General features: G+C 44.9%; 1 protein-coding gene across 1 annotated transcript in view; it reads right to left on the bottom strand.

The window, feature by feature from the left end:
* Positions 1-1,464: 1,464 nt before the first annotated feature.
* The window catches only part of LOC119379132 (vitamin K-dependent gamma-carboxylase), a 58,337-nt gene continuing 37,666 nt past the window's right edge, over positions 1,465-22,135 (bottom strand). Inside the window, exons 10-13 of the mRNA XM_037648323.2 lie at positions 20,882-21,012; positions 8,121-8,217; positions 5,816-5,897; positions 1,465-1,936 (exon numbers count right to left, since the gene is read on the bottom strand). Coding sequence (XP_037504251.2) covers positions 1,825-1,936; positions 5,816-5,897; positions 8,121-8,217; positions 20,882-21,012 — 422 coding nt within the window. The 3' untranslated portion in view covers positions 1,465-1,824. The remainder of the gene's footprint in view (positions 1,937-5,815; positions 5,898-8,120; positions 8,218-20,881; positions 21,013-22,135) is intronic.

Below are 22,135 nucleotides of genomic sequence, written 5' to 3'. Positions count from 1 at the left end.
GATATAGGGGTCGGAAAGAGGACAGAGAGAGAGAGTGAGATAAAATGAAAACGAAAAAAAAAAAACGCACGCATGCACACGCACGCAAGACGTTCCAGTCAGAGCCGTTCTGAGAGACCAGTTGAACGCAGAAAGCGCAGTAGCGCTTGCACAGCCTTTTTCTGTGACGTTTGGTCCGGTCGATGGCGCAGGATTCTCTCTTCCGACAGAGTGAGGTCGTCCAACTTATCGAGCGCGTTGCAAAGTGACTGTCTCGGTGAACAGTACTGTGGGCAGTCGCACAGAATATGTTGAATTGTTTCATCACTGCCGCAGTGGTCACATGATGCGGTGTCGTCAATTCCTATGCGGCACACGTACGCGCGCGTAAATGCGACACCCAACCATAACCTGCACAGGAGGGTAGCGTCACGTCGGCGAAGGCCTGGAGGAATTTGAAGGCTGAGAGTTGGGTCCAGGGAATATAGTCGCGCATGCTTGAAGTGCGGCTCGTTCCATTGCGACGTGGTGCATTGACGAGCAAGCACGCGGAGCTTCCATGTAATAACTATGCAAATAACCTTATGTGCTTTTAAGTAGCCGTACTCCTCACCGGAAAAGATCGGCTTGAACGCAACTGATGTGGACGATGGCGTGATCCATCTACCACTAAAGAGACCCACCGGACCCCACAACTTACAGCCCCCGGCGCGCCGGGAGCGCAGAAAAGGCGGCCGCTTTTTTACCTCAAACGGAAATACCCTGTCGCGATAAGTGACGAAATTTGAATGAAGGCGCGTGGCGGCAGTATATTGCCGGGGAAAGCCGCAAGTCATCTCACGTGCACCAGGGTATCACATCACCATTGTGGTATGTGCTTGGCGCTTATCTATTTCTTCCGCGCTGTGCGCTAGAAAACCGCCTTTTCCACCTTTTATGTCAATGCAGTACAGGGTAAAACTCGGCTGAAGCCAATACGGCATTTTTTCTTGCATGCAGAACAACAGGCGAAATAGAGTTTTGTGCCTATTTATACTTTAAGAAAGAGACGGATAAGGACCACGCAGCACACGCAAGGAATAGGCGGTACACATTCGTATTTCAGAGTGCTACTTTGGAAATTGTCAAATTCCGCCATTGTTCAACTCTGATTGGCCCGGAGAGCGGCTACGGCCTCTCCGATTGGCTTCAAATGCCGTCATTACGAAATTTGACAAGATGGCAGAATTTGACAGTGTCCAGGATAGCCCCCTCAGACGACTTGCCGCTTTCTCTAGGCAGATTGTGATGCGACGCGTCTTCATTCAAATTTCGTCACTTCATCATCATGGGGCATTTCCGCCCAACGTAGCAGAGCGGCCGCCTTTTCTGCGCTTCCGGTGCGCTCGGTTTCGATTTTCTATATTGCCTGGATCGGGGTCTCAAAATTCTGTGATTAATATATCAAATTGCGTGCGATTCTTTCGATTTCTAATACTTGGGGACGCTATAAATTGTGACGCCTTATACAACATTTTCATGCAAATAACTGCGCTCAACCTTATAATAAAAAGTGAAACAAGCTTTTGTTAGTTAATCTTTTCTAAGCTACTGTAACAGCGGCAAAGTATTCACGCCTCGCCACGAAGTCTTCTGCAAATGCAACAAGTGCTTTACGATCATAGCAAAAAAAAAAGAAAAAAGACGACACCCGGTATAGTCTACGCAATATACTTTAATTATACAGCAATAACATAATTAATATAATATGAAAACACGGGGGTGAATACATTGTTCTCTTATTACGAGCAGTTTAATCCGTAATATTGTTTTGTTGCTGAGGTGCACAAGCTGCCGTCATGCATTTCAAGCCTTACACAACATACACTTGGACATAAGACACTGCAGAAGGTATAACGCCTTACGGAGGACCTTCTCCTTGACTGTCTTCGTCGTGATGTTTGCTATTCTTCGTAAGCTGCACAGGTAAAGATTTGCCAAACGAGTTTGTTAGAATGAGCTCGAGCACGTCACATTATGCGCTTGCCATTTTTTTTAACGTATTCAGAACTTCTGCGAGTGAGTTCCTGCTGGAAAATTCTAATATTCGCCACCAAGTTTGTGAAGCAAAGCCATACGGAAAAGTCAATAAGTGTATGTATATGTATATATATATATATATATATATATATATATATATATATATATATATATATATATATATATATATATATATATATATATATATATATATATATCAGTTAGAAATACTGTATGCGTAGAAGATTGACCATTTCATCGTGACAGTTGTCCTTGCGTACCTTGTATCGCTGAGGTGGTTGTACCTTTCTATGTCGTTGTCTATGGGTTATCGCTGCTAAGCGCGATGTTATGGAATCGAGTCTAGGACGGCACAAGTCGAGTGCAAGGCTTAAGTGAACACGATCTCGTGAATTCAAATTAATCTGAAACCCTCTAGTACGATGCCTCTCGATCATAGGCCGGGTACAATCCGGGACGTTGTTATTAATCGATTCATGTACGCCTTACGACCTATAATCCTTCGAATGTTCGCTTAGAACCCGCCATGGTGGCCAGTGGCTAAGACGTTGTGCTGCTGCGCTATAGATGACGTGAGTTAGATTCCCGGCCACGGCGGCCGCATATTGATGGCGGCAAAACGCACGAACACATGCGTACTTAAATTTAGGCGCACGTTGAAGTACACCCCAGATGTTCAAGATTAATCCGTTCAAATTAATACTGTGGCGTGCCTCATAATCATATCGTGGCTATGGTGCGTGAAACCCCCACTTTAATTTTCTTTGTTTGCGTAGCGGTCATAACCAACTTACCTTGAAAACCTATGCAGAGACCAGCGTGGCGTACAATATCGAATAAGCGCAAATAAGGCACGTGAGTCTACTTTAACAGTTGCATCAATACACGGTGGGATGATTTATATAGGTACGAAGGGCATCGACGACAAAGAGGCGCCGATTTGTTTAGCTAACGCATAATTATGCACAAGCATATACACATACACAAAAACCAATGCATGCCCTAGGAAAAGTTGTATTCGTTCTAAAAATCCGTACTTGTTCTATAAAAACTACATAGATCTCAGAGGGTGTATAGTACGTCCCATAGCAGGATGTGTTGGTCCAATAGGGACTGCTACAGGTCCCATAAAGATATATATGCCAGTCTTTTATCAAGACAATAAATTGTTCTACAGGACAAATAACCTTCTCTATCTAACCAGCATATATGGAGTGATACAGTGATATACGCTTGCATTTGACAAATAAAATACTTTATGCATCCTTACAGATGCTGTATACATGTAGTTTTATTAACTTCTATTGGACTGTTCAAGAACTGCGAACGCATTCACACCTGTAAGCGCATGTAGTTAAATGGGTCATGAACAACCCCTTGGGCTTGGTGGGAAGACACATCTTGCGTAAAACAGACCTTGCTATGAACAGCACAGCCAAAACTTGCGGTCATGCGCGTCAAGCAGAGTTTAGAAGCGAAGCGCGAATTTGCCATTTTCTAAAGCGTATACTCCCTTCATATAGAGGCCCGTCCTCACTCTCTTCGGTGGGCGGGACGCCTGCTGTTTGACGTCGAACAACAGACCGCGTGCTATTGGCCAATATCAGACATAAATCAAGAGCGACGTTTGGATCAGATGCGCTTCTTGCCACGGAGTGCCGCCACGTGCCGGCGCAGCGCTCCATAGTGTGCTAACATTGCACAGTAGCCACACTCGCGCACACGAATCACAGCGGAAGAGAGCGATCGCGTTTCATCACGCGCGCCCAAGGCAATGACGCGAGATTACGTAACTTCTTTTCCCCGTGCTATCCCTCCCTGTGTAGCTAGAAGTCACCGGCTGTAAAGCCCGCCCACCGCCGGCGACCGCCATTTTGCTATGGCGTGTGTGACGTCACGTTCAGCACGGAACGGAGCCGTCGTGTTCTACCATGTGTTCTACCAAAGTTTCAGCCGCTCCAAATCGTTCAATTTCGGTGCCAAGCTGATGAAAGCTCAAATATCTCGATATCACGTGCAGCTGACCACGGAACAATATCGTTCGCCCCAATGCAGATTCTTGCACAGCCTAGCTGCTTGTTACGTCACGGCTCGCGAGTGCACCAGTGTTGCCTGGCTCTCGAGCCGCTCGCGTGTTTATCAAAATATTCGATTATAAATTAAGCGCTCGACCAAATGCGCTAAAATTTTGCCAGCTTATTTGTGAATGCACAAGGATTAATCCACATAACACAGATTACGATGGAAAATTGGGTGTCATGGCCCCTTTAAAGCGTGCGCCAAATCACTGTAACACCGCTCGTTCTTGACGGATTCGAGAAACTTTTGCGGCAATCGATTCGTAAGACAATAAACTCCGATACTGAGGTCATTCGATGATTGCCTGGAAAAGTGATTCAGGATCCCTTCAAGCAATCGCTGACGGAAGGTGCGATCTTATTTGCATGTTTGTCAGCCCCTCAAGGGACCCGACACTCATCTCGTCATGATATTAGCTTGGCTCATGACGAGCGCACCTTCAGCAGTACACACTTGTATCATACTTGTATTACATTTTTCACTATATTTGTAGACATATTTGCATGTTCTAATTATGTTAATAAAGCATAATTCCTACGTCAGATAAGCCAAGCACTGCATTGATAGCTTCTTGAAACAAATAAACCTCTTCAGGCCGTGGTTGTAAACTAATTTTGAAATGATATAGTTACTGTACGTTACTCTTATATTTCTGGGTTTTTAAAGGCCAGAACTGCAATATGATTATGAGGCACGCTCTAGTGAGGGACTCCGGGTTGCTTACTGTGTGGCTGTGAACTGCTTTTGTACACAGTGGTCTTATACAACAACTATGCATGCACTTGATACACACCTACACAGGCTATTAGTGTATCAGGTCTAGTGCTTTGTAATCCTATATACTAGTAAAGTCTATCAGTTTTATTCGTGTATCAAGTGTATATGGTTATAGTTTAATAAATCATGCTATCAGCATGGTTTATTAAGGCATGGTCGGCAAAAAAATTGGAGCTCATTCAGACTCAATCAAGAAATATATTTTACTCTGAGGGCTCACTCGGACTCAGACTCACCAAATTTTCTTCGACCTGACTCAGTCGGACCCAGACTCACTAAAATTTTCCTCAACCGGACTCACTTTTCAATATATTCCTCACCCGGACTCACTCAGAATCAGACTCACGGCCCGATCTGAGTCTGAGTGAGTCTGAGTGAGTCTACTCATGAGTAAGTTTGCCTACCTATGCTATCAAGTATATCGCATAATAGAATAGACGAATAAACGCTTTATTGGTGCACCAGGCCTTTCGTTTCATAATGCAATAGAACGAAACCAATAAAAAATTTATATTGGAATTTTTCCCAGGGCAGTTTCTACTGTATTCCTCCGGTTTAATAGGCGCTCACAATAGAAGGTAGGAGGGGTAGGTAGGAGGCGTGGAAATCACAGTAAGGGTAGGAGGGGCGGGAACTTAATTTTGTAACTTCGTTATTTTGCCTAGCAACACATGGAAGCCAATATACTATAGCAGAATCATGCGTGAACAGTAGCGTTAGACGTGCTGTGCTTCGTTTTATCTCCCGCCCCCCTCTTCCAACTCAACGCCCAAGCAGTAAGCGCCAAATGAAGGTGCATAATTATTTCCGAACGATTCACATAGGTTTACATAATACTCATACTGCGTTAAGGTTGACGAAAGGCAAACAGGGAAGCAATGGCCAAGGGAAGCAATGCTATCTTTTATAAGGTGCAAGCCTATTCTAAATGCATATTTACCTTATTTTCCAGTTCTCTAAGTATCTCTTGAAGTGGCGACTGCTGATGATTTCTCTCTTTGTGGCGGTTGGCAGTGAAGAATCTGGAATTCGTATGGTTGACCCAAAAATGTTGAAAGGTAATACGTCATTAAAGGAAGAAAGCAAAACAACTGCGCGATAATGGCGCTTATCAACATAAAGCTCGCATCGTGGCTACAGCATCTATTTTCTTTTCGCACTTGGTGATTGCTGTTGCGTTATCTTAATGGTGCCAATAAGTACACTGGAAACATTGATCAACCCAGCTATGCGTCAGAATTGCGGTTCAGTTCAAAACGTGAATGTATTACAACTGAAGTTTGCGAAGTCAACCTTTCGTTTCGTTCATGAGTTCTGGAAAAGTGGCTGATTCCATTTTATGCCTGAAAATTCCTGAATTTAATCACTCCGCTTAACTCTCTGCAGTCCTCGGCTGCGTTTCCCATCACTTGGTATTCATTCCGTCGCTCTCACCAACCATCACTTATCTGTTCTAAGCATTATGTAACACGCCCAGGTCCACGTTTTTTCTATTAATGTCAACTGGGATGTCGGCTATACGCCTGTTTGTTCCCTGACCTATACTCTGCTCTCTTACTATCTTTAAATGCTACACATATAATTTTCCATTCCATCCTGCGCTGCGTGGTCATTAACTTCTTGATATTCTTTGTTATCCTCTAAGTTTCTGCCTCATATGCTTGGTAGAATGCAGTGATCGTATACTTTCCGCTTCGGGGACAGCGGTAAGTTGACGGCCATGATTTGGGAATGCTTGCCGTATGCGCTCCAGCCTATTATTCTTCGGCGAATTTCCTTCACATCAGAAGGCTCCCTGTTAGTAACTGACCTTAATATGCATATTCTTGTACAGATCTTAGGGTCCGATTGCAAATCGCGAATTCTCGTTCCCTCGCCGAGTCACCTAACACTATCTTTGTCATCTCCATATCTATCTACAACACTACTTTAACGCTTCCTCCGTATAGGTCTTCAAACATTTTTTTTTTTTTTTGCAATTCGTTGCCATCATTGCCGAAGAGCGCAATATCATTTGCTCAGGTATTCTCATTAACGTGTGTTCCTATTTCTTGCCAATATAGTCCTTTGACGACTTAGTCAACAGCATTGGAAAATTTTATCTCCCTGCTTGACCCCTTTGTCGATCGCAATTTTGTTTGGTGGAAAAGCGGCATAGCTGTGGAACCATGTTGCTGGCTAAGGTATTCACATATATGTTTCAAGCACTCCTTGATGACGCAGTGCCTCCAAAACAACTGGATATCTAATGAGCAGAATACCGCTTCGTACTCTATGAAAGGCATATAAATGGGTTTGTCGTGCTCAGATGATTTCTTAGTTAACTGATTGATCCTATGGTTGTGATACAGTGTGGAGTACCCCTTCCTGAAGCCAGCCTGCTCTTTGGGCTGATTAAAGTCGAGTGCTTATCTTATCCTATTGGAAATTACCTTCGTGAATATTTTGTGCAGCATTTAAAGTAAGCTGACGGGTCTATAATTCTTAAAATATTTCACTTCCCGCTAATTGTGTATTCATATAATAATGCTGTTTTGCCAGTTTACTGGTGCATTTTAAGTCTTATAAGACATTGTGTGTAGAATGTCACAATGTTCATAAATATAAAATGCCTTTCATCTTTGATCAAACCAAATGTTATGCCATCTTCTCCGGCTACTTCTCCGCGGGAGTTGTCTCGTATACGCTTTCTAACCTCATGGATACTTACACTTCGAACTTAAGCGTCCTGTTCGACATTGATTCACTCGAGTTCGGATGGCTTATCTGCGAACTGTACAGTTCAGAATAGAAGTCTTCTGCCACATCATTCACTATGTCATTCATATCACGAATTACCTATCCCTGCTCACCTTTTACTGTGTTGTTAAAAATAAATTCTAAGTTGGAAGGATTTGAAGCAATATTGCATTTCTCACAGGCCTATGTAACAATGCCGACTTTTTAAAATGCCGACTGTGTCGACTTTGTCTAATGTTCATAGCTGAAAGAAATATATTTTATAATTTCAATCAGCTCCAAGTATTCTCGCCGTTTTCATGTATTCCCTTCATGCCAGGGCAAGCACTACAAAACAATGACGGTGCGTTTGCCGTAAAACGTTTGAAACGCTGACTGAGCAGAAGAAAGCCATCAGAAGCGCCCCGATTGTCGTCGAAAAACTCTTCCTATTGCCTCCGTAAGAGCTAGCTATGTTTCGAAGCGCTTGAGGATGCTGGCTGCAGGATTTCTTGCTCGGGGCTTACCAGTGTCGTTCTCTTGGAATTTGTCCGCAAAAACGTACATGTAGCCAGCTGGGGCGTGCTTCAGGGGAGTCACTGTGTGGTAAACTCCGGTAAATATCTGAAATAGAATAAGCGCGTAAGGAAAACAGCCGTCCTGGTATAGTTTCTTGCGTGTCATTGAGTCTGAAACATCATATAATAGACGTTTATTTAAGGCTTTTCTTTTAAACCAAAGCTTTTTGTCTATCCACTTCCACCTGACTGGCTGCCTTAATAGAGTGTCAGACGCAAAAATAACAGTGATGATCCGACGGGTGCTGTCCCACACTGGTATCTCAGGAAACGAAGCTGCTGAAGCTCAGTCGGCGTCAGCACACAACCTCGACTTTACTGAAGATGTACACACTATGCACATTCAACGACGCTCGATTGCTTGTACGCCGCCACCTGAAGCTCTGGCACCGGGATGAACGTGCTGACAAAGGATCGCAACCTATCCCAATCTATGACCACGCATTACGAAATCGCCGCACTAGATCTGTGTTGCCAAAGTGGTGCGTCAAATGTGTTATTATCAAAGATCGCCTTCACCGACAGGGACGTGTGTCGAGTCTTTCGTGCCAGGCTTGTGGACCCTGCAGTGATACGCTTGAACATTTGCTGCAAGAATGCCCAATATTTCGCTGTTGTCGCTGCGTGCTTCTAAGCAATTTCCAGAAGCTCCATCTCTCTCGAGCAACACTCCGTGGTTTCTTGTTTCCAGGTGGTAGTTTGTGGTACGCCTTCGATGCCCTCTTTCTTTGTGTTTCTTTTTCAGTACCTTCATCCTCTTTTTCCTAGACTCTTTCGTATTTTACTCTCTTCAATTCAAGTGTGTGGCGTGGTGTCCCTTGAGATCAAATCAGAGATGTAGCGATCGTCCCTTTTAGGAGCAAAATTGCTAGCTTGGTGTAGTTATACGTTTACAATAATAAATAAATAATAATAATAATAATAATAATAATAATAATAATAATAATAATAATAATAATAATAATAATAATAATAATAATAATAATAAATCAATCAATCAATCAATGATTTATTTAACGTGCCCAGGAACAACTGTAAGGTCTCTGTGCTGGCGCACGCAAAAAAAAACAATAAAAATAAACAATACAATACAGACAGTTTTCAGAAATAAAAAGAGCAAAAACACGTAGACAAAGAAAAATGAACACAAAAGGGGAGGAGTAAAATAAGACAACACGAGAAATATTGACGGGGCATAAAAAATTAGATTGCATATATACAACCATGTGGAAAGACTGAGAAGGGAAGACTTTGTACATTGTGCCACACTATGTCAAAACAGTGCAAAGCTCGGATAAAAACAATGATTGTGGGCTATGAAAAACGTCAAGATCAAGAAAATTAACATTATAGAGACTTTGTATTTTGTGAACGGTAGAGTGTTGGAAGAAGCAGGCGGGTACATGAAACGGTCTGTTCTCTCTGGTTAACTTACGCGGAATTCGAAAATTTACACAATTGAGAAGTACAGGGCAGGATATGATACCGTGGACTAGCTTGTGAAGAAATAAGAGATCAGAGCGATTTCGTCGGCAGTGAAGTGATGGCAGTGATAATAATTCAGCAGTATTTGAACGAGTTCCAGAGTCATTTTTAGCAAAGCGATGGTTATATATGCTGATGAATTTTTTCTGGACTCGTTCAATGGTGTTACCGCTGGATTGAGCAATGCCATTCCATATCACGGACGCATACTCAAGTTGCGGAAGACATATTGCCGTGTACAATTTGTGTAGGGCCATGGGAGACCTGAATTCTCGAGATATTCTACAAACACATCCGAGAGAACGAAGGCCCCGCATAGCAGCACGCTTAACGTGAGAAGAAAAGTTTAACGCGCTGTCAACAACAACACCAAGATCACTGATTTCATAAACGTTGCATAACGGCACAGAATTGACAGAGTATTGAAATGACACGCTAGATGTTTTGCGAGTGATAGACATGAATTTTGTCTTCGAGGTATTCAGAGAAAGGTTATTACCGTCGCACCATTCGGAAGAAGAGCGCAAGTCTGACTGCAGCAAGCGACAGTCGTTAACTGAATGAATTTCCTTAAAAATCTTGATGCCATCGGCATACAAGAGGAAAGAAGAATTACGAATGGCAAAAGAAACATCATTAACGTAAATTAAAAATAGGAGTGGGCCTAATACCGACCCTTGAGGGACCCCACTAGTCACTTTATACAAAGAAGACGTTTGGCCATTTACGGCAACATAATATCTATTGAGCAGATAGCTCTGCAGGAGATTCACAACTGACAAGTCAACATCAAAGTGCGCAAGTTTAACCATAATCAGCGTGTGGCTGACTACGTCAAAAGCCTTGCTCAGGTCACAGTAAATTAAGTCAACCTGTCCTCTCTGAGAAATAGGTGTGGAGATCTGCGTCATGAAACTAGCAAGATTTGTGGTAGTTGAGCGGCCAGCGAGAAAACCATGTTGATTAGGAATCAATGAGTTTTTCACACTAAAAGACAATATGTCGTGAAGAGCCAGCTCGAAGATCTTTGATGCGGCACATAGTAGAGAAATCGGACGATAATTAGAAGCATCTGTTTTAGAGCCCGACTTAAATACTGGAAAAACACGAGCAGTTTTCCACATGCTAGGAAATGTGGAAGTGTCCAGGCAGTTATTAAATATCGTAGTTAGTACTGGGACAAATATACTACCATAAGCTTTTAGTATGGCGGAGGGTATGCCATCTGGCCCACATGATAAGGATGGTTTTAAGCGCTTAATGCATTCGCAGATAAGATTTTCATCCAGCGACAAAGCACTGGATGAGCTAACCGCCTTGGGCTGTTGTCTGATATCAGTGCTAGAGTCTGAGGCCTTATAAACGGATGAGAAATGCGTGGCAAAACAGTCAGCGACGGCATGCACTTCTACCCCATTTGAGTCCAGTAGTCTGAAGGACTCTCCGCTTTTGCTGGACCGTTTACGTACATACTTCCAAAACTCAGCCGGCCTGTCAGAGGCGCTTTTTTCTAAGAATTCAATATACGAACTATAATCCCGTTTATATAGGCGTTTAGAGAGAGTTCGAAAGAAGCTGAACTCTTCCTTCCACTCGCTGGATGGAGAACATTTAGATTTCCTGTGTGCGTGATCTTTATGCTTCAGTGCACTGAATAATAATAATAATAATAATAATAATAATAATAAACAATCAATCATTTATTTAACGTGCCCAGGAACAACCGTGAGGTCTTTATGCAGGCGCACGAAAAAAAAAACAATAAAAATAAACAATACAATACAGACAGTCTTCAGAAATAAAAAGAGTAAAAACACTTAGACAAAGAGAAATGAACACAGGAGTAAAATAAGACAACAGGAGAATTATTGAAGGGGAATAAAAAATTAGATTGCATATATACAACAATGCGGAAAGACGGAGAAGGGAAGACTTTGTACATTGTGCCATACTATGTCAAAACAGTGATTGTGGACTATGAAAAACGTCAAGATCAAGAAAATTAATATTATAAAGACTTTGTATTCTGTGAACGGTAGAGTGTTGGAAGAAGCAGGCGGGTACATGAAACGGTCTGTTCTCTCTGGTTAACTTACGCGGAATTCGAAAATTAACACAACTGAGAAGTACAGGGCAGGATATGATACCGTGGACTAGCTTGTAAAGAAATAAGAGATCAGAACGTATTCGTCGGCAGTGAAGTGATGGCACTGATAATGATTCAGCAGTATTTGAACGAGATCCAGAGTCATTTTTAGCAAAGCGATGGTTATATATGCTGAGGAATTTTTTCTGAACTCGTTCAATGGCGTTACCGCTGGATTGAGCAATGCCATTCCATATCACGGACGCATACTCAAGTTGTGGAAGACATGTTGCCGTGTACAATTTGTGTAGGGCCATGGGAGACCTGAATTCTCGAGATATTCTACAAACACATCCGAGAGAACGAAGGCCCCGCATAGCAGCACGCTGAACGTGAGAAGGAAAGTTTAACGCGCTGTCAACAACAACACCAAGATCGCTGATTTCATAATAATAATAATAATAATAATAATAATAATAATAATAATAATAATAATAATAATAATAATAATAATAATAATAATAATAAATCTTAACTTACATACTTTAGTGAATTTGCAGTGATATACAACAGAACTACAGCCAAGCGCTTTCAAAATCTGGTATGTAACGCAGTTTTACATCGTTTTCATGGCTCTTCATCATTATTTCAACTGAGATACACTAGCTTCCATGTGATGCTTGCAAAATAAATGATAAAGAACTGAATGTGCGCCCTCGCCTCTGACCCATAAGGAAAAGTCATGGTCCCCCTGCCGCCTACCTGCTCCCCCCCCCCCCCCCCCGCCACACACACTTTCCCCCTGCGCACGCATATGGTTGTGAAGAACACTCATACAAAAAAAAAAACAAAAAAACTGCATGCGACGAGGTTTTAGAAAACTCGACAACGTTATTTACATTTCGGTTTACTTTTGTTAGAGTGTATATAGAAAATACTGGGTCACTGCTTTTGTTTACTCTCGCCCAGTTATTCTTGGCCTATATAACGGCCAGGAACTGAGCGCCGTTTCGGCGAACTGGGACGCACGTTCTGGTTTCCAGCATATTCATATATATTTTTGCCAGTGGCCGAACAACGAAATGAGAACAGAAATGAAGCCTAGATGTGCAACCAAAGCTGACTTCCCGGTGACAAGGTAACTTAAAACGCTGAGCAGCTGGGGACTCGTACTAAACCTTCCGAGGTATCGGAGGTAGCCATGCACTATAAAGAATAAGCAACTAAGAGAAACAAAATTACCGTTTCTCTACTACAGAGGATTTGTTTGAACGATAGCTGTGGATATTCGACTAAAATATGTTGTGCAAAACTGCAATACAACTTTCCTACACTTTCGAAGCCTTCTAATCGCCTTCTTATCCTGCCTTCTAATCGGCAGGATGAGTTACCGAATTTTTTTCGGATTCGCTTCGTGTTCATACTTTTCGGCTTGATTCAGACTCAGCTGTACGGAGCGAAAATTGTGACGGTTCGGTGCTATTTTAAGGCTCATCATTCGCGCTCGAACGGGTTCGAGAAAAGAAAAGAAAGAAAGAAAGAAAGAAATGGTCGCGTGTTAGCGCTCTCTGGGAAAGCAAAGTGTAATTTTGGAGAAACGAGTTCGCTTGGGTATACTGCTGTAACCGGTTTACCCTTACATGGCCGGATTTATAATTTTTTTCTCTAAATAACTAAACTGAGGCGCCTTGCGCTGTTGCACATAAACATGTCGCAATTTATTCACTCATGGAGCTCCTTGGCGCCCTCGAACGTGTTACTTCTGTCCTACATTTGATCCTTCATCGGATCGTTATAAGACCGCGAAATCGAAACAGTAAATAGGTTTGGACTTACAGAGCATTTTTTAAAAGCCTATTTCCATAAATTTCGCAATGATATAAGGGGTTTAAAAAAATCAAAGCGAAAATAAAGTTCAAGTTTAGTTTTACGAGGACACACCAGCGCCGGTAAATCAATGAAACGTCAGGCATTTAATAATAATAATAATAATAATAATAATAATAATAATAATAATAATAATAATAATAATAATAATAATAATAATAATAATAATAATAAATTTCTTGCCTGCGTGCTTGGGACGTTGTGGCTCACTAAAATCTTTCTTTTTAACTTCGTCTTCGGAGTCTTCGGCTCTTCAGTTTAGTGCAGTAACACCTCTGTACCGATAAATAATGAGATATGCTCAAGCAGACGCCTTTAAAGCCCTTGACGTCACGTCGAGCTGGCGTAACGAGCTGGAGTGTCATCAACCACTCTCGCTCTTGCGTGTTTGCTGCTGCCGTCTTGCCGTAAAAGCGGCTTGTTCGGTATTTTGGAAAGGTTATTTACTAAAACAAGTCCAATAGCTATTTTTATCTTTATAGAAGTGACATAGTATTGTCGTGCAGCTTTAACCCCCCCGCCCCCCCCCCACTCCCAACCCTTGCCGTTTTGTTTTGGTAGGTAGAGGCCGGCTCCGTAACCATATGTGTATGAGACCTCATGCAATTCCCCGAAGGTACTATACCAATCACAATAATGCTAAAACCAGGGGGGTAGCCAGAAATTTTTTTCGGGGGGGGGGGGGGGTGGTTCAACCATACTTTATGTACGTTCGTGCGTGCATTTGTATGTGCGCATGTATATATACGCAAGCAAAACTGAAAATTCTCGGGGGGGAGGGGGGTTGACCCCCCCCCCCCCCTAGCTACGCCCCTGCGTAAAACGCGTGACAAATGTTCCTGATGCTTGTTCATTGGTACGCAGGTTCGTCAAACCCGCATTGAAAGGTTTAAATGACATAGAATAGAGAAGGTAGGGTGCTACACACTGCAACGTGTTGCAACCTCTTGCTGTCTCTTGCCAGCCCCATCCAAGTATTTAATTTTTTTTTCACAATACCTGCATACTGCAGCCGAGTGGAGAAGTAAAATTTGCTCTCGTAATTCGCTCACATGTGAAACGTGTAATAACTTCTTCCCTCAACATAACGACAGAAAAAATCAACAGAATAGTTTAGCAAAGCTCATAAAAAGGGCAGAAGCAGAAAACAGCAGGACAACAAATGTTATGACATTAAAATTGGCATAAGTTTTCTTTTTTTGTTTTTTTGCTTCAATAATTTTTTAAAACCCTGTATCATAAAAGTTTCCGCCCAAGCGAACTTCGTCACAAGCCGCCAGGTGTCACCACGGGGTTGAGAACTTTAAAACTACAGTAAAAACACAAGTACATCATCGCTTTTCTTCGGGACTGGACTGTCACCTTCAACATCAGAGGCATCAACAGCCCGCAGCTCAAGCTCGGCGCTAGAGGTACGCCCCACGGTGCTGTACTATTCCCACTTCTTTTCAATTGTGCAATGAGGGACGTGCTCAAAGAACTTGACAAGATCCCGCTCATCCGCCATGCCATCTACGCGGACGATGTGACCATTTGGACAAGGCAAGGTAATGCCGAAGCCGTCAAACGAGCCCTTCAAGAAGCGGCCGACACTTTACAAGCCCATGTGGACGGCAACGGATTCAAATGCTCCTCCGCCTAGTCAGGACTGTTTATTGCCGGCAAAACAACACCGGCAATCAAAAGTGCACTGCAAATAGTACTCAACAGAGAAGTAGTACCCCAGGTCCAGATCATCAGGGTATTCGGACTCTTCTTAGAAGGAAAAAACAGTTAAAAAGAAACTTTGAAGAGACTGGAGAGCACGCCTCGCCAGGTCACGGGACTGCTACGACGCATGACTGGCCGCAAGTTCGGGCTCAAAGAGAAAGAGGCATGCAGGCTAATCCACGCTTACCTTGTTTTTAGGATAGCATACACATGCCCTTTCCTTCAGCTACGAAAGACCGACATCGCAATGATAGATCATTTATTACGTTCAGTCTACAGAGTAACTACCGGACTTTCTGCATGGGCGAGCGACGAAATAATAATGAAATTAGACCTCCATAACACCGTCAACGAAATTGTTGAAGCGCAACAAGCTGCGCAGTGGTGGAGGCTGTCATGCACACAGCAAGGGCACAATATCCTGTAACTACATAATCTCACCCCCTCCCCTCACAGGGGCCACAAAGATAGTGAAAATTCCAAAAGAGATACGGGACAAACTGATTATTCAACTGCTGCCAAGGAACATGGGAGAGCACAACTTAGAATGCCGACGCGCACGCGCGGACTCCCTCGGGAAGACTCTGGCAGACAAACCGGACGCGTATGTGGACGCCTCCCCATGTGCGATAGCTGACGGAACGGAAAGAATGCTCCGCACCGTGGAAATCACAGCTACGGCCATCCTGGAGGCGTAAGAGGCCGCCATCGCTAACACAACGGCTGTCGCAGAGACGCTCTTCATTGTGTCTGACTCCATGTCAGCGATAAAAAGCTTTAGGTCGGGCCAAGTGAGTGAAACCGCGGCAAAAAAAAAAAAAAATCCCTCCAAAAGCCAGCGATAAGCATGAGGCTTTTCTGGGTCCACAGCCACAAGGGAAACCTCGGCAACGAAGCTGCCCACCTAGCAGCCCGCGCAACTACAAACCGGGCAGAGGTTCAGCTTCCTCCGGTAAACCCTGAAGAAGTATCGATAAGTTATGGAGCTCGCCAACATCGACAAAGCGAGGAGCGACAAATCTACCCGCCTCCATGCGGCGGCCTAAGAAGACACCAGGCCGTGGCCTTGCGCAGAGCTCAAACGCGCAGTGTGCTCAGCCCCAAGAGACTAGCGGCCATCCTGAGGGATGACATCGTCTCGTCATGTACGTTTTGCAGCCTAGCTCAGGCGGGAAAGGACCATATTTTATGGCGATGCGGCCGCCACTCGCCCCAAAAGAGCTCCTACAACAGCCCCCCCTCACCCGAAGAGTGGGAGAAAACGCTCTGATGTGCAGAACAAGACACACAATCTAGGCTGGCGAAATGGACGGTGACAGTCGCGGTCCCTTGGGCCCCTACCTAGCATCCCTCCTTGACCTGGCTCCCCTTTCCCTCTTATCCACTATTAAATAAAGTTCTCTCCTCCTCATCTTATAGTAAAAACACGCATATGACATAATATAGTACCGGTACGGGTGAATGTGAAGGTGAAATGAACTTTATTTGGTCCTGGAGAACCCCGATGAGACAACTTCCGCAGAGGGGTCCACCGCAGTTGCTGGCCGCACCCACGCCGGCACTGGAAGACCGTGGCCCTACGCCCATTCGCAGGCCTCCTGGAATGCCGACAACTGAACCGAGAGCTCGCGGCCTTTAAGCCCTCTCCCAGTCCTGTTCTGTGCTGAACTTTGCGCTACGTAATGCCGGGCACTGCCAGAACATGTGAGCGAGTGTGCACTTATCCGCCCAACAGCTAGGGCATCCTGGATTTATGCCTTCAGCAATGTGGCTAAACGTGCTACGAGACGGGAACGAACCTGCCTGCAACATCCGGAGAGCCGACGACTGCGGCCTAGTGAGCTTGGAATGCGGGAGGGGGTATTTCCGCTCTGACATTTGATAATGAGACGTAACTTCCTATAAGATGCCAAGTGGATCCCTGAAACTCTCCGCGAACCAGCCTCCGGAGCCGCCCGGACCGCCGCGGCACGTGATTTCTCGCGCACGGTTATGGGCAAGTTCCTTGACGTTAAGAACTGTTGGATGAACTCCTGAGCCCATGTGGGCCGGGAAACAGGTAATTGTGTGAAAGCCTCCACCCCCGAAGCGAAGGCCCGTTCGGCAGCCCTGGAGTCAGTGAATGTCCCAGGACGCGAAGGGTCCTTCATCGCTAGAGCTATCGCTACCTGCTCTGCTACGGAGGCAGATATCCTCCTAACGGAAGCTGAGTTGAGTACGCGACCGCGATGATCAACAACCACAGCCGCAAAGCTGTCGGTGCGGCCACACTGCGTCGCATCGACGAAAGCCACCTTTCCCGGGGATTTAGCTACGAAGTCAAGCAGAGACTTGGCCCGTGCCCTAAGCCGGCCAATAAATTGTACTGCGGATGGACGTTACGCGAGAAGGGTTCCACCTCGTACGTACCCTTCACTGTTTGTGATAAATAGATCTTCTGTTCCGTACTGCCCATGTTATGGCATCCAAGCGACTGTATAGGAGACGCTGCCCAGCCTTGGTGGAGGAGAGCCGCGCCGTCCAAGAGGGTGTTGTGCATGCCCAGGTTCATGAGCTTGTCCGTGCCAGTACTCATGGGGAATCCTAGCATCCTTTTGATACTTTTCCTCATTAAAGTGTCGAGTTTATCCTCCTCGCGATAGACCAATTTAGATATGATGCGACGTAATTAATGTGGCTGATGACGAACGCGTGGTATAACCGAAGGAGATTACTTTCCCTCAGCCCTCCCCTGCGGTTTGAGACCCTTAAAGTAAGCCTAAGCATGTTCTCCGTCTTGTATGTGATGCGGGCCAAAACCTGTGAGTTTCTGCCGCTGGATTCAAGAAGGAAGCCTAATACCCGAATACTGTTGACTCTTGGAATCGACTGCCCGTCCCTTGTGGTTAGTGTAATCAGTACCTGATCAAGCGGCGAGTGGGGCCTCCTCCCGGGTCGAACCGGTCTGTAGAGAAGCAACTCCGATTTGGAGGGTGAGAGCTGAAGCCTCGTACCCTCCAGAAAACTTTCTGTGATAGACAGTGCCGACTGGAGCGCTCCCTCCACCTCAGCATCCGAACCTCCCATGCACTAGACAATCATGTCCTCGGCATATAGGGCGTGGGTGGTATTGGCTACAGTGGAATGACGCTCCGAGAGGCTTTCCATGGTTATGTTGAACAATAGAGGCGAAATGACCGCTCCCTGCGGCGTGCCCCTCGCGCCCACGGTGAAGGCCCCCAATTCCAATTGCCCAATCTTTATGGTTGCTTTGCGGTCCCTGAGGAAGGCACGAACATAGGAGTGGAACTTTGGTCCCAACCCCACGCTCTCGACCACCTACAGGACGGACTTGTGTGAAATAGTATCAAAGGCTTTGACGAGATCAAGGGCCAATATTCCCCGAACATATCGGGTTTGTCGGTCGATAATTTACCTCTTAATCAGGAGCACCACAGCGTGTATATTTCCTATTACTTCTTTTCAAGCATCCATGGGTAATTGTAAGCTATGGATATGTTTCCAACTGCCTACTAAATTCACGTTGATTGCGTACGCGTGCACATTTCTTGTGCAGACGTATTGCTCTCATCCCGCGTTAATCGTTTGCGTTGAATAACTGTCTTAACGCATTTTTTTTTTCTGTGCTGATTGGTTAATATTTAGATACCACAACTTTGTACAGATGGTGATTGTGCTGGTAGGCTGTGAATGGATGTGAATGGAAATAGCGACCGGGCGTCACCCAATGCAAATTACATAACTGGTGGGCCGTTTAAAGCTTCCAACCCATTACAAAGGGCTGCGCCATAATTCTTCATCGTCATCAGTCGTCGCGTCAACAAAGTGCACATAATGCCTTACAGACGTGTAGCTGATGCCTCGTTTCTCCGCAGAATGACGAATAATGGCTTAGTAGGTGCTTTCCAACTTCACAAAAATTGTGATTTATGGCGTAGTGGGTACCTTTCTAGTGTAATTGTATTGTAGCCCCAAGGGAGCTTACAACGGGCTCTAGAAACGCCGCTCTTCCAGCTTTCGCTGTGAGTGTGCTGCGGTTTCAGCGCAGGCCTGGCAGAAGGCGACCCATCATAAAGCCCGAAGTGCAAAAGCTGTTGCTGGTTTCAGAGAAAACTGAGATAAAAAATTACGCCATCTCCCGCTAAAGGGGACCATGAGGCGATGCGAAGCTGGAGCACTTGCACGATCGCGTTCCGTTGGCGCTCGTTGGGCATGCTACCGACCTCGCGTCGTGGAACGCGAAGAGGGACGCTACGCGCGTCGTATCTTCCATCTAGCCTAGCCGTTAATTCTCACAGGGCGAGCGGGGAACGCGGTCGACAGGCGGGCGAGAGGGGGGCAGCGTGGGAGAGGAGAGAGAAGCGGAGGGGACGCGCATGCGCTCGAGCTCATCGCGGCGTTGCGCAGGAGAGAACTTCGGCATGTCTAGCCCGCGTTTCAGAGGAAGAGTGGAAAGGAGGAGGGGAGAGGGGAAGTGGAGAGGGGAGAGGAGGTGTGTGGAGAGGGTATGCGCATGCGCAGTAAGGGTGGTCACGCCGCACAACACCACCACCGGATTGAGCTCCGCCTTAAGATACTTCGCATCTAAAAGCACAGCTTCCCACAAATCCAGCGCAGAAAACATACAAAAAAAAGGAAAAGAAAACGGGTTAACATGCGCAGCCGTGGTACGGCATCGTTTTGCCGTAAAGTAACGCATACTACCTGATCGTCGCGCTCGGGAACAACAGCGCAGCATGTCGCGACTTCGCCGCTCCGGCCACCAGTCACTTATGCTAATCTTTTTTCGCTGGGAGTGTATACATCGCCGACACTGCACGCTTTGACAGTCCATATAGCACAGTATGCCTTAGTTAAGTGATTTTCTCTTTCCACGCTGTATTTCATTCCTATTTATTTATTTATTTATTTATTTATTTATTGTTAAGTTCCTTAGTCATTCGAGTTTGTTTATAATAAATGCGATAGTTGGCTCTTCATTGGCTTGCCTTCCCGGGATCTCACCGTTTCATATACCGACAATAACAAACGCAACAAAACAAGAGATATATAGAACCATGTGGTACTTCTGACCTAGTTTTCTGTACCAGTGGCGCTATGTTAACATTAAATACAACACTATTATTCTTGCTGTGTAAGTTGGCCTGCACCGTGCTATTAGCGCGATCGTGATTAGGTGTGCTCTGGTTTAATAGTATTCCTTGCATCAAGATGCAAGTAGAGGACAGACCCTTCTTAGGCATGTCATGAATTCGAAACGCTCTTCCAAAGCTGACTTCCTCATAACAGCCTCATTATTATTATTTGTGTGTGTGTGTGTGTGTGTGTGCGCGTGTGTGTGTGTGTGTGTGTGTGTGTGTGTGTGTGTGTGTGTGTGTGTGTGTGTGTGTGTGTGTGTGTGTGTGTGTGTGCGTGCGTGTGTGGCGGTAATTTTCACCCCATCCACCGGAGCGATGATGCACCGTTGATGAACTTCACAACTATAGCATTGATAGCCAGCGATACAATAACTATAGCAGCGTGAAGCAAAAGGTCGTCTCACGTTTGTGCTTTCGCCGGTCTGTAGTATCCGCGTCGAACTCATCGAAGGAAACGAGACGGCCACGGTTCCATTGAGAACTTCCAGAGATGCGTTGTCGAAATTCGTGCCGATGTAGTTGATGAGCGAAAAACCTGCAAGGACCAGTGCGATTTGTCATGTTTTTCGTGGTTTCAATAGCTCCGCGTCATACAGGGGCGTAGCCAGAAATATTTTTTCTTGGGGGGGGGGGGGGGGGGGGGTAAACCATACTTTATGTATGTTCGTGCGTGCGTTTGTATGTGTGCATATATATATACGCAAGCAAAACTGAAAAATTTCGGGGAGGGGGGTTCAACCCCCCCCCCCCTTTGGCTACGCCCCTGGCCTCATATATGAACACGTTTACAAAGTCATCGGTCATAATGGGTTACGGCGGGTATTCCTGCCGCGTGGCAGGAAAATTTGCGGGTCGGGTATTCACAAAAAACATCTTTTACGGAACAGTATTGTGATTGGCCAGAATTCCGGCAACCACCGTTCATTTTAGCAAACGGTGCGATAACGGGGTGTCCTATAGATGAACTTGCTGTTGTGCTGAGTTGGTAACTCAACCCGGTTAGATAACTAGAGCGCTATTCAGCACAATCGCATAGACGCACACACCCACACGCAAAGCAATTGAAAACACCTCCTAGCGCTAATTACCAACTGTTTATGTATCGTACAAATACCCGCATTTATACAGTGTGTGATGCATGCGCGATCAACGTCACTAAATCCACTTTCATAAAAAAAGAAGAAAAAAAAATGGGGCAACTGCGCAATAGTGGTGCGAAGACTGATGAAAGAGCGGAGCTGGTGGCGTTCCCCTCCTCCTTTCCCTCCTTCTCAACCTCACTTTTCTTTCCCACTCCTTGCTATACTATACTATTCTATACTATACCATGTATGGATATGATATATATGTCGGTATCGTGTTCCATTAGTTTTGCATATTGATCGATATTGATGGGTATTGATCGGTATGGATTGGTCCGATGCAGTCAAAATTGGCCAAATATATATAATGCTAATCTTTTTCATCGAGGTCGTAATCGGCATCGGTTAGTTATCGATCAGTAGTGATGGGTTATCGATTGGCTATCGATCGGTATTACGCGCGTATCCTAGCTCAAACGAGCATAGCCATGCGTGTAGCGGCATTTTCTATGAATTATTGGGTATTGATTTGTTATTGAACAGTATCGATTAGCTATCGATAGGTATTACACGTAC

This window comes from Rhipicephalus sanguineus, chromosome 1, assembly GCF_013339695.2.
Source record: "Rhipicephalus sanguineus isolate Rsan-2018 chromosome 1, BIME_Rsan_1.4, whole genome shotgun sequence".
Classification (NCBI taxonomy): Eukaryota; Metazoa; Arthropoda; class Arachnida; order Ixodida; family Ixodidae; genus Rhipicephalus; species Rhipicephalus sanguineus.
Note: the sequence above shows the minus strand (reverse complement) of the source record. Positions and strands in the feature narration are given on the sequence as shown.